Source organism: Tiliqua scincoides, chromosome 1, assembly GCF_035046505.1.
Source record: "Tiliqua scincoides isolate rTilSci1 chromosome 1, rTilSci1.hap2, whole genome shotgun sequence".
Classification (NCBI taxonomy): domain Eukaryota; kingdom Metazoa; phylum Chordata; class Lepidosauria; order Squamata; family Scincidae; genus Tiliqua; species Tiliqua scincoides.
Window position 1 is genome coordinate 148,976,019 of NC_089821.1, and position 15,590 is coordinate 148,991,608.

At 42.6% G+C, this 15,590-nt stretch overlaps 1 protein-coding gene across 2 annotated transcripts; it reads left to right on the forward strand.

The window, feature by feature from the left end:
* The first annotated feature begins 349 nt into the window (after positions 1 to 349).
* On the forward strand, positions 350 to 14,778 carry TRMT6 (tRNA methyltransferase 6 non-catalytic subunit). 2 transcript variants are annotated; one of them, XM_066639126.1, is made up of 11 exons: positions 350 to 473; positions 3,884 to 4,011; positions 4,451 to 4,560; positions 5,529 to 5,620; positions 6,233 to 6,316; positions 8,848 to 8,972; positions 9,177 to 9,523; positions 10,309 to 10,391; positions 12,432 to 12,534; positions 12,618 to 12,704; positions 13,941 to 14,778. In XM_066639126.1, the coding sequence occupies exons 1-11, from the start codon at positions 367 to 369 to the stop codon at positions 14,103 to 14,105; spliced, it is 1,431 nt and encodes a 476-aa protein (XP_066495223.1). In that variant the 5' UTR covers positions 350 to 366; the 3' UTR covers positions 14,106 to 14,778. The 2 variants fall into 2 exon arrangements, with proteins under 2 accessions (XP_066495223.1, XP_066495224.1); XM_066639127.1 differs by lacking the exons at positions 350 to 473; positions 3,884 to 4,011; positions 4,451 to 4,560; positions 5,529 to 5,620 and adding an exon at positions 5,648 to 5,684.
* The last annotated feature ends 812 nt before the right edge of the window (positions 14,779 to 15,590 follow it).

Sequence of the window (15,590 nt, forward strand, 5' to 3'; positions counted from 1 at the left end):
GACTGCCACTGTCTGGAGTCCGTGGAGCTCCCCTCGAGGTCAGTCAGTATGCAGAGGGGTGATGGCAGCAGAGCAGCCCACACATCAGCCCTGAGCGTTGTGTTCAGTGGGGCTTCACTTCCAGGAAACTGCAGCCAAGGCCATGGAGGAAATCAGCTTCGAAGCCACAGAGACAGGGACTCCACCTGCCTCCCCTTGACTGCATTAGAGAGGAACTCCAAGAACGGCCTCCGTTCCTACACGAGTCCCTTACCCGATGCGCAAAGGTTCCGGTTCGTGCGGCGCGTGCGCTTGAGCGGCTGTTCCTGAGCCGGCATCTGGATCCCGGAAGTGGGCTGGGTTGAGTAGCGCGTGCTTTTCTGTGCCATGGAGGAAAGTCCGAAGGCAGCTTCTTCCCATGTCATCCGCGAAGGGGACTGCGCCGTGCTCAAGCGAGACGAGGTCTTCAAGGCGGTGGCTGTGCTGAAGCGGAGGTGAGGCTGGCGCTTGGGCTCCACCAGGGGGCCCAGGCCTGTGTGTGTATCTACTCAGAAGTAAGCCCCATTGAGTTCAATGGGACTTACTCCCGTGTAAGTATGTCTAGGATAGAAGCCTGGATCGCCACCCACAGCCCCGTCTGCTCTCTTCCTTTCTCAGCCTCCCACGTGTGTTTGTGTCAGCCCTTTACCTTGCTCTTCTTACACACACATAGCAGCCCCTCTCCCCCTGCACTGAGCATCTCAGATCTCTCCCTATTGTCTCACAGTGCATCTGAGCAGGTGGGAGGAAGCACCTGCTGGACCCCACCTCAAGGTACTGTAGTCGTCTTTACTGCTTAGCATTCATCATCCCTTTCGGGGAACTGGGTTGCAGTCATATATATACGTTAAACTCTGAGTAGACATGCATAGGAGTGCATGACAAGCAGTGGTGTAGCTAGCCACGCTGGAGCCTAAGGCAAAGTTAAAAATGATGCCCTCCACGTCACACCCAGAAGTGACATCATTTTGGGATGTGATGATGTCACACCCATAGTTTTTTTAAAATGGAAAAATAAAAATCTGCTGCCTCCCCTACCCCAGCCCCCCCTCCTGCTCACTCCCCAAGAGGTGTGAGTGGCAATTGGAGTCTCACTCTCCTTGTTCCACCACCTATCCCCACCCTAGTCCCCTCCTCCTTGCCCCCCAGTCACCCCCCCAAGCCCCCAAAGCAAGAGGGAGCAAGCAGCCAGAGATTGCGATCCCCACTACCCCTCTTGCAAAGTGTGATGTTTTTCCCAGCAATTTTTGCAAGAGGTGCAAACAGCAATGGGGGGGTGGGGGGACAGACTTTTGCTCCCAGGCAGCCTGCAGTCCAGTGCAGTTGCTACCCCTGCAGCCCCTCTTGCTACAGCACTGAAGACAAGCCCCACCACCTGAAGCATATAATCTAAAATAGACAATGAAGGGAAGGATACAGATGAGAGAGTGAATGGAGAAAGATAATACTTTATTTTACTTTACACTGACCTATCTTTAGTTAAATGGAAGTAGAAGTTAAATGGAGAGGAATATGTTCTGTTACTTGCATGTATTTAGCTTTAGTTTCTGTACAAGGTGATTAGTACACAAATTGTGTACTAAGCCTGTACTAAGAATTGTGTCAAAGCCTTAATGGAAAAGGTGAATTTTGAGGGTTTTGTAAGAAGGAAGAAAAGATGGCATCTCATGGGTTTTCTGGGCAGGAATTCAAGGCATATAACAAAACAACAAGGGTTGTTTAAGAGTAAGAGAGACCTTCAGGTAACTGAGGGCCCAATCCTTTCCAACTTTCCAGCATCAGAGTAGTCGCAGTGCAGCTACAAGGTAAGGGAACAAATGTTCCCATACCTTGAGGAGGCCTCTGTGACTGCATCCCCACCACAGGATGCAGTGCATGCCCCTTTGGCATGGCTACCCCTGCACTGGAAAATTGGGCTCCGAGTTGGTGGAGTTTGAGGAGCGAAGGTCATGAATGAAATTGATGTCAGTCTGATTTTTTTTTCTTAAAAACTTCCTAGGAAGAGATGCTAGAACTGCCTAAAGCTGCTTGTTCTCTTTGTTGAATGAATCTCACAAAGTACTCCCTCATGTCTAACAATTTCTGAGTATAGTATTTATATAGCCCCATCCACGTGCATACTGTAGACAAAAGACAGGTACTTGTACTGAAGCCTTACCCTTCTCACTTAGAAGCCTACAAATAGACATATACAAATCTACACTATACCTGCAGAGTAGATTCAGAATTTGGGACCTTCTCAAAAGTGGCACCCTCAGTTAAGAATTGTGGAAAAGGTGGGGTGTGCAAATTTGGTTTCTCTTATATGGCACGCAAAGTGCAAATAGCAGTACTGTTGGGATAGTGGTGCCTTTCATACTCCTGAAGCCCCAGCAAATGCCACCCCTTGGCAGCAGCCCTAACCACCTGGGTTGTGCATATGTGTGAGATCCCAGGAAGGGTTAGGATCCTGAGGCCAACCTGTGCATATTTGGGTGTGGGTGGTGGTGGAATGACCTGTAACAGAGAGTTGTCATTAGGATTGACTCATCTGCCTCAGCATTCCATTTTAGTCATCTGGAGAACAGTGGCATCACTAGGATTTGTGTCACCGCATGCAGTGGGCGGGGCAACACCCCAGGTGGTGGGCGTGGTGATATACCATCACCCCACCCCCACTGGTTTTTTGGCTGTACCTTTTGTTAGAACACAGATATTCCAATGTGGTTTGTTTCATTGCATTCTGCAAGAAATTACACATTGATTGATATATAACATGATGGTCTTATTCCTCCAAATTCTGATTTTAGTGATTTTGAAAACTTGTAGAGTCACACACACACACACACACACCCTTGTCAACTTACTAACACCTTATTGCAGCAGTTCTCAAACTTTTAGCACCGGGACCCACTTTTTAGAATGACAATCTGTCCAGGACCCATTGGAAGTGATGTCATGGCCATAAGTGACATCATCAAGCAAATTAAAATAATTATAAATAATTAAACTAAAATAAAAGACATAATTAAATAAGAGGGAGCCAGCCCTGTTCCACCATGTGAATTTTCTCTGTAGTCTGCCTGCAATAACACCCCCCCAAAAAAAAGAATGAGTGAGATTTCCAGCCCACCCCAGTGCCCAGTGCAAAGTTCTTCTATTTCAGGCATATCAAGATAAAGACCCACCTGGCTTTGCCAGTGTAAAATAGAAAACATTCCCCTTACCAGTTCAAGCCTCTTTTTTTGTCCTTGGGGGGGGGGGGGAATGCTTCTGGAGCAAATGCTTCTGGAGCATTTGTTGCACTCAAGTTCCATCGGATCAGGACCATTCTGGTATCCTCACATTCCCCTTTGTCTGGCCTGCCTACTCATGAGTAAATGCAACCATATGGCTGCATTTGCTTTCCATAGGGCTCAATAGACTCGCAGCTGGGAGGGAGGGATCTCCTTCTCGGGTGTTTTTGGGTGGCTACATTCATTGGATTGGGATCAGGACCATTCTGGTGTCGTTGGAGTCCTCTCCGCCTGCCCTTTCTGATGGACTATGGCAAGTACGCCTACTCGCGAGTAAACATGCGATACAGCTCACTTTCCATAAGGCTTCATGCATTTGTCTTTCCGGTTTTTTTGGCCATAACTTTTGAAGGAAAGGAGCTATTTTGCTCTGGTTTTTTGCATTGCATTCCACTGGCCATCCCACATCCAACGGTGTATGGCATGACGGGGTAGCTCCTAAAGCTGAGATTTTAGCATGTCATCCCCCAGGGCGCGTCACCCATCCCTGGCACGTCACCCAGTGCAGCCCACACACCCCTAGTGACGCCACTGCTGGAGAATGATGTTCTGCAGTGTTGGTGTTGTAATTGCTTGTAATTTTCTTTCAGGAAAATGATTTTTGAAAAACAGTGGTTTTATCTGGATAATGCCATTGGACATAACTATGGAAGTACGTTTGAAGTTACTAGTGGTGGGAGTCTTCAACTAAAGAAGAGAACGGATGAGACTTCTACAGGTAGGAGGGAACTAGCACATAGTTGTGTGGTGGAAATGCAACGTATATAGTTTTTTGTATTAGTTTTCATATCTGTACACTCCACTTATCTTTGGGGGCTTACCTTGCGCATTTGTGGTCTGTTCTCCCCTATCTGCATCAAGTCTAAAGTGATCCACAGTGGCCATTTTAATCTTGCAGCAGCCATTTTGAATCTTGGAGCAGTCATTTTGAAGGTATTCATGCCAATTTGATTTTCCCTCTATCCTCATTGATCCCATAGGAGCAGTTATTCCATATCCGCAAATTTGGTATCCCCTGGATTTTCCAGTAACCTAATTCCCATAGATACCAAAAATTGACTGCATTTATAATCACCTTCCTAGAAATGGTTTTATACAATGGTTGTCATGTTTCTTCAGTAACATTTCACAGAACCATATATGTTTAATTTTTTTAGAAACAAAAGAAGCAGGCACTGATAATCGTAATATCATTGATGATGGAAAGTCTCAAAAACTGACTCATGACGATATAAAGGCTTTGAAGGATAAAGGCATTAAAGGACAGGTAAGTAGCATTTGTGATATTCCGCATTGGCTGTCGGAGTTTTCTTGCTGTTTCAAGGCAAGAACAATTTACAATATCTGATTAAATCAGAAGTCACTGGCAGACTGTAGCCACTGTCTCACACATCAGAAACTAGCTGAATCCTGAAATAATCTCTCCTTAAATCCTGGCTGGAATTGTGTGTCTTTCTCTGTAGACACAGGGCCCAATCCTATCCAATTTTCCAGCAATGCAGCCCCAAGGCAAGGGAACAAATGTTCCCATACTTTTGAGGAGGCCTCTGTAACTGCCTTCCCACCACAGAATGCAATGCACGCCCCATTAGCGCAGCTACCCCAGCACTGGAAAAATAATAACTTTATTTTACCCCATCTTTCTCCCCGAAGGGACTCAAGGCGGCTAATTGGATTGGATAGGATTGGGCCCATAGCTGGCTCCTTTTGCTTAGATATGCCCTATGCTTTGAAAAGCATAATTTTTAATATGGCATGCTATAACTATGTGATGAGAACCCCTTCAGTGGAACAAATTGGCCTGATCCCTCTCCGCCTATGGGTGCAACTCTGCACCAGCAGGGCTACCTATTATGCAGCGCTTTCCCTTCTATTTTTTGACCAGGTATGTATAGGCATAACCTACACACCACAACCTAGAATGAGAGGCCTTTTCACATCCTTTGGGGGCAATGGCTCTGCTTCTCCATGAAGGCTACACACAACTGGGGCATTAATAGCCTATGGAAAAGTGAGGTTTCTTTATATTTTTCTGAAGTATTTGCCCAAAAGTTATGACTATTTGCCCTCTCCCCTCCCCCCCCCCCGATAAGTATATACTACCAGAAGAACTTCAGGTACTCAATAAAACATAACTTTCTTGAGTCAACTATGTGTATATATTATGCTTCTAAAGTGCAATGTTTTTCCAGATTATTGTAACCTGTGAAAAATTGTTTATAATCTCTCTTAAAGGAAATAGTTCAGCAGTTGGTAGAAAACAGCACAACGTTCAGAGACAAGACAGAATTTTCCCAACATAAATACATAAAGAAAAAGAAGAAAAAGTAAGTCCAGTATTAAAGAATAGAGCAGTGGTTGCCAAACACTCTGGGAGTCTGAGAACTGGGGGTAAGTGTTTACTGGGGCAGGGACTGGGATGGGGGAGATGTCCCGACAGGCCCACAGCAATCACAGCATTTAAACATCTGGGGAGATTGTGCACCCCCCCCCAGAGCGTCCTGGAGCTCGCAGCCTTCTCCGCAAGCCTTCCCTCCACTGCAGTGGGCTCCAGTTTGCAGTCAGAGCCCACTCCCGGTTTGCGGTTGGAACTCCAGAGCGCAGAGTTTCTGAAACTGGAAGTGCAGTGGAAGTGCCCCTTCCCTCCACTGCACTGGGGGGGGGGCTCATGGAGGGGGCTGTGAGCCTCCAGAACCATCTGGGGGGGGCTGCACAGTCACCCCAGGTATGTTTAAATGCTGCTGGGTGCCTGTGGCACTGCAATCACTGCGGCACCATAGGGACACTCATTTCTGGGTCATTTCCCTTAAGGGGAAAGTGAGCCTTTTTGGTTCCAGTGGTAGGTCATGACCCACCATTTTGAGAACTGATGGAATAGAGGGTAGTATTGAGTTTTGCAAATCGTTATTTTAAACTCAGATGCTGTGCTTTGCTTACAGGTATGAGGCAGTTATTACAATTGTGAAGCCTACTACCCGTATTCTGTCAACAATGTACTATGCAAGAGAACCAGGAAAAATCAAGTAAGGCATGTGTTTCAGCTGAAACATTTCCCATGGAAGAACATATTCTACAATCTTGTGTGCACTTGTACTGAATATTCTGTTTACCTGGATATGGGTAAACCTTTTTATTTATGCTGGAAACTATGGGAAGGCTGCACCATGCTCAATATTTTGAGAAAAGCCTTCCATTATTGAATTTTATACTGCAGACTATTGAAACTACATAGGATCAACATACTAAGCCAGTGCCCAAGCATCAATTCTCTGCACTGGATAAAAGAAACGCTTATGGTGGTGAATTTTTTTCTTTAAAAAAAATCAGGATTTATCCATTTTGGAATAGGGCAACTGATACAGTGCATATAATCTAAAACGGTGTACTTCAAAGAGTTGTTCATAACACAAATACTGTACTTCAGGATAGATCACACTGGACAGCTGAATGCATGCTATTAGGAAGAAAGCTGTGTTCCTAACCCATTTCTGCCCAGCCCACAGTTGTACACATTTGATCACTGTTGCAGATGTGCAGTGTTGGGCAGAAATGGCTGAAGGTCCTTAGGACTGCTGACATAGCCATAGCATTCCCTCCTTATAGATTAAACTTGGTCAGTTTCATTGAGAGGACTTCATCTTGGAGTCTCAATCATCTCGGAGACTATCACCTCAGATGATATACATGTTAGCCACTTCTTGTAAATGGACCATAATTTCTATAATATTTCAAAATCACACATAATACGTTTTGAAGTGAATATGATTTTGTTTCTTATGTAATAATGTAACACCACCTCTTTCTCTGGGGCAATCCTGCCATAGTTTGTGTATGCCCAGTGAGAGCAAACTTAGGTTCTAAATTTTGGAATATTAATCAAGCTACCAAAGTCAGCTGTAGGTTGTGTCACTCTCACGTAATACTTGCAGCTGATCAAGTTTATGTTGTAAAATGATGTGCTGATATTAAACACAGATCCATGTTGTGCACCCTCATCACATGTTTTTCCTTAAATATGTAAATGCTTCTTTGCCTTCTGTGAAGGCTTAGGAAATATTGCTATCCAGCTCTCTGTGCAAGCATCTCTACCAGAAATTCAGGCTGCAGTCCTAAATGCACTTACTAGGGAGCAAGTTTCCTTTTGTATACAATTGCTGTTGTTATTTTTGAAAAATACTGCTTTTAAGAAAAGTTTGCAATTGATTTACATGGTAAAATAAAAGGAAATCAAATGACACTTTTGAGTGAATATGTATAGGATCTCATATATAATCCATCAAGTACTGTACTTTAAAACTCACATGCAGCATTTGGGCTTCATGTTGTCCAAACTTAGCTTATCATGTTACTATGTTTTATTTTAGGATCAAAAAATATAGTATTTGATATAAGAGAAGAGTTAAGCTGTTTACGGAATCACTCATGCACTAAAGGGGAAAAAAATGGAAATGCCTCAACTTTCATGCTGTATAAGCAGTAAACACTTTCCACAGTCTGACATATTTTGTTAGCTTAGAACGCAGCACTGATTTATGCCCATTTGTGTGCAGCATGTTGCAGTGCAGACCAGGGACATGTAAGGATGTATGAAAGCAAAGTTGTAGGCGAGTGCAATATGCGAGAAGACTTATGGTCTAAAAACGTCCATGGTGTTTGAGCATGAGTGCCTCAATATGTCACATACCTGTTGCGTACTACAAATTGCATATTGCAAATTGCACACGTTGCAATATCCTGCACACAAATGAATCATTCTTGATCAGAATTTTCTGAAGTTCGGTCAGATTATTTCCCTACAATAGATTCTCTGTACCTCATACTGTCTAGGCTAATTGTGTTGATTTCATGGTGAATTGAAATATTCAGGCTTTAATTATAGCATGCTGAGTAAACTTGCCTTGTCTTTACAGGCGCTCCTGCACATCTTTGAGATGTAATCAAAATGTTTTGTGTGTTTTCATTTGTAAACTAGCTATAGTTTAGTGCAGTGGTATTCAGGCTGGGGCATCACAATGCCCCAGCCTGGGGGCCCTGGCCTTAAGGGGCAGGGGAAGGGGGAAGGTATCAACACGATCCCTAGGATCATGTCGCTAATGGGGATGTACTCACCAGTCCCTGCAGCATCGTCCTGGGGGTGCGGAGAGCCCTGTACAAGTGCCTGCTGGCTTGAAGTGAAAGTAATCGCGCTCCACTTCCGGTTTTGCGGTAGTGGAGCGTGATCACTCTACTTTCACTTCAAAGTGACTGGGGAGTCCTGCAAGTACTCGTAAGGGCTCCCCGCACCCCCAGGATAATGCTGCAGGGACTGCTGAGTACATCCCAGTCTCTGCAGCCCCATTAGTGACATGATCCTGGGGATCGCATTGCTGCCTTCCCCACTGCCTCCCCCCGCCGCCGCAAGGACTTACTGCGCTTTTCAAACTCCTGGAAAGTTTGAAAATCGCAGGTTTAGTGCATTCCTAACACAAAAGGGCCTATCCCTAAAGCAGAAATTATGGATTGCTAATAATGCCACTAAAAGTAAAATTAATCTTTTTTTCCTTTTTTTTGGAAGCCATTTGCGGTATGATACACTAGCCCAAATGTTGACTTGGGCAAATGTCCATGCTGGCAACAAAATGATCATAATGGAAACCTGTGCAGGATTGGTACTGGGTGCCGTAATGGAGCGGATGGGAGGTAAGAACAGCCCTCTCATGGTGTGCGGACCTTGGAGAGTATGACCATTATATAGTAATACTTCTATGGTATAATTATAGATTTTGCTTTTGTTCATGTCAGTCGATGTTTCAAACAAGCATGAATGAACAAGGGTTAATTTACTGTTGCAGTTGTCTGTGAATTTGAGACATTTTCAAAATTAATTTGGACCACTTTTTGCAGGTTATGGATCTATTATTCAGATGTATCCAGGAGAAGGGCCAGCTAGAGCAGCCACAAACTCTTTTGGATTTCCAGAACCCTTTTTCCGTACACTTTATGAGTTCCCTCTCAGCAAAGTGAAGAATCTTCTCTCTGGAACATTTTCTGTCACAACATTGCCTCCAGAGTCTGAAGAGCGTGTGCCACTGGCAGAAGAAAGCAACGGGTCAACAGATAGCAAGCAACTTTCCATACAAGAAGCAGATATGGAATGCAGCACTGAGGTAGCAATGGAGAGCAATCAACCTGAAGAGCAAGAAATAGCAGACATTTCACCTGAGGGTGAAGATAACAAAACCAAGGGAAGGGTAAGATTCTACCAATTAGCTATTTTGCTGTGGTAGACCTTAAATGATACCTGTGTAGGAGCGCAATCCTAACCAACTTTTCAGCACTGACATAGCTGTATCAGTGGGGCATGTGCTGCATCCTGCAGTTGGGAGGCAGTCATGGAGGCCTCCTCAAGGTAAGGCAATGTTTGTTCCCTTACCTCGGAACTACGTTACCCTTACATCAGTACTCGAAAGTGGGTTAGGATTGCGCCCTAAGTGTCATTTAAGAATGAAGTCAAGTGCTATTCAGTGTTAAATTATCTCAAAGGCACCTTGAACCTTCAGTTACTAGTTGAATGGTTACTGTAAGCTAATTTAAACTTGCTATCAGGACCTTTTGGTAGACTTCACAATCAAACTCTTCAGTGAGTTTTGCTCAGAGATTTGTTGATGCATAGTTTGCAACCCAAGTATTGGCACTGGTATGATTATTTGCAGTATCAGATATATGTGATGTCTTATGGCAGTCCTCTTATATCCCATTTTAAACCCTTATGTGCTGATGAACCAGACCATTTATTTTATTGATTTTTTTTTAGTGTTTAAGAACCTTAAGGCAGCTAGCAGGAAAAAAAATCAGTTTAAAAATGTTCATGAAAATCTGTATATTTGCAGCATCGTCATTCTTGTAAACTACTGTGATCCATCTTGCCTTCTTCAAAGTTCTGTTTTAATACTGCAGTGAAAACTGTCCGTTAGACATATAACTCCATATTTATATTGCCGTTTAAAGTTTCAGAAAATATTCCTATTCTTTTCAGACATATGACAGACAAAAGAAAGAAGAAAAGAGGAAAAAACTAATAGAAACTGCTGCTTTGTTAAAAGCCAAGGATGCTGATGGGTGAGTTCACTTGCTTAACACTGAGCATTTTGTCCAAAGAAATGTCTAATTTTCATTCTCAAAACTAAAAAAAGAGTATACATTAATGCAAATGTCTGACAAAGCATAGTGGCTTTATTCTTGCATTTCCAAGTTGCCTTGAATTTTGGTGATGCAAGAGGACAACCTTATGGGTATTTCCTGTCTTGCTCTTAAATGTCACCCAGTACTATTCCAACCTCTTTCTACAAGTGTCTTCCCCCCCCCCCCAACATTTCTTCTCAAAATTACTGGCTTTCAGTTGAAGCATGTAAAAAAACAAACAAACTATAAATAGTGTGGGGGTGTGTATGATTGAGGTAGTCAGGGCAGTAGGAGTAAGTGCTAAACCCTCCTGCCCACACCCGCAGTTTTTGTTTGTTACATATATGCTCCCATGCTGTTGGTTAAGGAAGATCAACATTAAAGGGTCAAAAGCATGCATCTTTGTATATGGCTAGTTTGGCCCTTAAATCCGTTCCTTCATTTGGCCTTGAAGCTGTCCTTGGGTAAGTTCTAATAACACAGGTCTGCAAAATTGAGAGTCAGAAAAAAGTAAATGATTCAGGCAGCTTCCTTGTGAAGCTACTTGAACCATTCACTAATGAGGCTATGAAACTAGACATGAAAGGGCAAAACTGATGCCATTTTTGGAATCAGCACCCTAAATATATCCAGGAATAAGTCTGATATGGGACATTTAAGACTGCAAAATTTGTGTTGGCCTGTATAATCTGTGTTTGCAGCACTGACTTACAGAGAGCATTTGCCATTGCTGTGTACATGGCCACTAAGTAGGTTGGACATTGTACGTGATGACAATCACTTGCATTAAATATTGATAGGAATAACTTTTGCTGGGTCATCCTTTTTAATTAGCAAAGGGGCTGAAATGTTAGCAGTGCTTAAAGACTGCAAAGATGGTCTCATACAGGCTCTCCCCCCCTTACTAGTACATATACCAGCCATTTTCAACCACTATGCCGTGGCACACTGGTGTGCCATGAATGGGAATTTGGGTGAGGGTTATTTATTAGTAGGGTCATTGGGAGATGTGAGCCTCCCACCAGCAGTGTGGTGTGCCTTGTCAATTGTCAAAAATTTGATGGGGTGCCTTGACCATTTTAGTGCCTTCCTAATGTGCCATGAGGTGAAAAAGGTTGAAAATCACTGACATATACAGTACTAAATGACTTGACTCAGTGGATCTCAAACTCATAATGTGCCATGAGGTGAAAAAGGTTGAAAATCACTGACATATACAGTACTAAATGACTTGACTCAGTGGATCTCAAACTTTTTAGCACTGGGACCCACTTTTTAGAATGACAGTCTGGTGGGACCCACCAGAAGTGATGTCATTAACCTCAAAATGATGTCATAGCCGGAAGTGATATCATTTTAGGCTGCATCATGCAAAGGTCCTATTATACAGTGTGCTCATGCTGTTATTTTGCATAGGTCAAAATGCAGCTTTCCAGCTTGGAAGTCAAAGCAGAATGCAAAGTTGGATCCTTCTCCAACCACACAGCCCTCCAGCTTCCCACCTATTCAGGGCAAAGAACCATGCCCACTGGGAGCTTGCTCTGTACGCTGTATTTTCAATTCTGTATTTTCAGTAGTGGCTGAACTAGGTACTATGTGACTCACCTGGAATTGGCTCATGATCCACCTAGTGGGTCCTGACCCACAGTTTGAGAAATCCTGACTGGTCTTATCCCATGGTTCTAGAATTTAGAAACTCAGTGTGCATATTGATATAATGATGAATATTTGTACATTTTAAGACATTGTTGAACGATTGCATATTCAGCATGCACAACTGCATATTCACAACTGCATATTTGTATTTTAAAAGGGTGATTATCCTACAAAGTTGACTTGTATATAAAAGGGGAAATATGCTTTATCAGAAATTGCCTTTTCTTATTTCGTCTTGTTTGCACAGCCAAATATTACTCTTAACAGAATATCTTGATATTTATAGAACACAGCTAACCTGCGTACAACTTTCTATTACAGTTTAATTGTAGCCAGTCGATTTCATCCCGCACCTTTATTACTTTCGTTATTAGAATTTGTGGCTCCCTCAAGGCCTTTTGTTGTCTACTGCCAATACAAAGAGGTGAATCTAATACATTTTCTTTTTTATTAATTTTTTTTACAAAATTTTTTTTCAATAAATGTAACTAAATTTTCTCCATTTAGCCATTACTGGAATGCTACACAAAACTGAGAGAGAAAGGTGGTGTTATTAATCTGAATCTTTCTGAAACATGGCTACGAAATTATCAGGTAAGAACAGTGAGGCGATGCAAGCTAATGGGGTGGAAGGTGAATGGAACTGTATCAACTCCAGTCAAAATATTTCATTTGGTATTTTAACTTGGTATCACTCTCAAACGTAATGCTTCTTTGGGAATAAACTCTGTGTGAAGTTACACGAGTAGTTTGGCCTTGGATGCACATGTTTCCATAGTTAAATAGCAGGCGCTGTGGGGGGCAAGGCTATGGTCCTTAGAAAAATGACACCCTCCCCCCCCCCCCGGAAGCTGCTGTTAGCTTCAAAAGGGAAGCTGTACCACCTGGAGCCAATAGCATGATGCGTTGTGGTGCAATTTTCATTGGGACCATATTTCAAGTGCAAAGAGTTAAATACCCCCTCCCTGCAAGCCATGGTTCTGATCTGTCTCACACACACCCCTCTGCTGTTTAAGGTGGGTGTGGGGAAAACCCACAAGGCGTACCAAACTGATGAATGTATATAATTTATAGTTTGGTACTTTGTCTAAGTAGGAAAACTTCATAATGGGATGGAGCTAGTCTTCCTGGTTCCAGATGCAAGATTCCTGTAGTGCAGAGTGCTAAAATAACAGTAACTTACAGCAACATATTGAGGATGGTTCTTCCTGACAGTACTGGTAGTTTTCCTGGATACAGCATTTGGACCTTCAAAGTACACATTTAGCACAGTTATTAACTGGGGGCATAAAATTTTTGAAGAGTGACTGCACCTATTTCATGCTATTGTATATTTACAAAGCCTCTACTAGGAGGAACCAGAAACAGTTGTAGCTCAGTGGTGGAATATTTGCTCTCCAAGCAAATAGTCCCAGGTTCCATCTCCACTTAAACAAAGATTTTGCAAGTGGGACTAGTAAAGCACCCTGCTTGAGATCTAAAAGAACCATTGCTGCTCAGAATAAGCAATACTGGGCCAGGTGGTCCAGTACTGAATTAATATAAGGTAGTTCCATGTGTTCATAACCAGAGTTACTGGGGGAATATACTACACCCAGTTTCCAAAATGACCCTGACTGTTTCATGGAACGCTTGTGATGTGATGTCATCACTAGGATGGATCTGTGTCTATAACAGACTGCGGTTCTTACAAGCAAGTGCTTAATCGAGTATAATGCATTTCTGAGTTCTTTGAGAACCAAAGGATTTATCGACCTGGCAGAATTAGCATTTTCTTGCTTTTTAAACTATTCCATATGGTCATTATGTGTGCTGTTTCTTTTTGTGAAGGTCTTGCCAGATCGAAGTCATCCCAAATTGATGATGAGTGGTGGTGGTGGGTACCTACTGACGGGTATCACTGTTACAAATGAGAGTATAAAAACTGGTGACTGCCCAGAACAAAGAGGTGAAGAGCCAGCATGTAAAAAGCAGAAACGTCAAGAGCACCAGTAACATCTGAAGAAGTGTTTTCTTTGGACGAAACAACTTTGTAGTCTATAGCTAACTCTATTTGAGAGAGTATGATGTCTTGCTGTTGCCGCTCAGATCCAAAGATGGGTTCTGCAGAGCTGACTGTTGGATTACATGTGGTGGAAGAGGCAACCTAGTATTGGAATCCTGTTGTGTCCTGTCCAAACTTCAATAGTGCCATAACTCCAAATATGTATGCTAATGTCACATAACAAGAGAGATTTCAGGATCATCCTGGAGATGTTGCAAATAATTGACTGATATTTCAGTCCTTTTATAACTATGGGATCTGAATCTAGATACAACTTTGTAACCACACTGGTAGCATCTTTTGGTTAAAACGCATGTCACATTTGCCTGTTTGTCAAGTTCAGGTCCCTGAAATCAAGTAATTTATTTTTACTCAGTGTAACTGTTGCAAAATCATGCAGTTTCGTCAATGGTAGAAAAACAGGCTGTTGACGGTTGCATTTTATGTTGTAACCCTTTACTTCTGGATGCAAGGCTTAAGGAACATCAAGTGTATATATAAATGTACATTCTCAAATGCCAAAAGTAAATTTGCACTTCATAAGTAATGTTTGTTTTTTACGAAAATCTAGTTTGCATCTTTACTTTTCTACTGTAACAATTATGTATTGTTATGTGGAGTTTATGGTCTGTAAATCTGCATTGCAATAAATTTTTAAGATTTTTGTTCTAACACAGGAAATTTAGTTTTTTTCCTGAGCATGAAAAATGTTCTTAAGAGTGGAAACACAAATATACCAGAATTTGGAGTTTTAAAGTAGATCCAATGAGGCAAAATATGTGTGTGCTTGTTTTGTACTATTGAAAAAGTGTCGGAGTAATGAATTCCTTATGCCCCTACTTCTGTGCTGTAGGTTTGGCAGTATATAAAATGTGACTGCATCAACTTTAAATAGGTGTTGATGACCAAATACAGGTGGGCCCTTTATATCTGTGGGTTCAGAACCCCTAGTTTGGCACCTGCATCACGTCCAGAGGTCAGGTGAGCACCCAGACCTACAGTTATCCATGGGTTTCTGCAAATGACAGAAGAGAAAATACATAAATCTTGAACATATTTTCAAGATATGGGCAAGCTCAATTACCACATGGGCCACCCTTTCAGCAGCACCACTTCTGCCAAGGTGTCACTTTATACCTCAGCTGAGAGGTGCTCTGCAAAGTGATGCTTCAGTAGAAGTAGCAGTGCTGAAAGGCCAGCCCATGTGATAATTTGGCTTTCCCAGTGGTCTTAAAATATCTATTATATGTGCATTTCTGTGTATATTGTGTCTATTTTCTTATGTAGGAGCAGACTTGAGGCTCAGTGGCCCAGCCTGTGTTATCCAGAGTTGGATGCAAATTACAGACATCTAGCTTAGTGGAGAGGAAATGCAAATTGTGGTTCAAAGCAGTCAGGACCAGCTAAACTGGTTCTGAATTTGATCAAAGCATCTG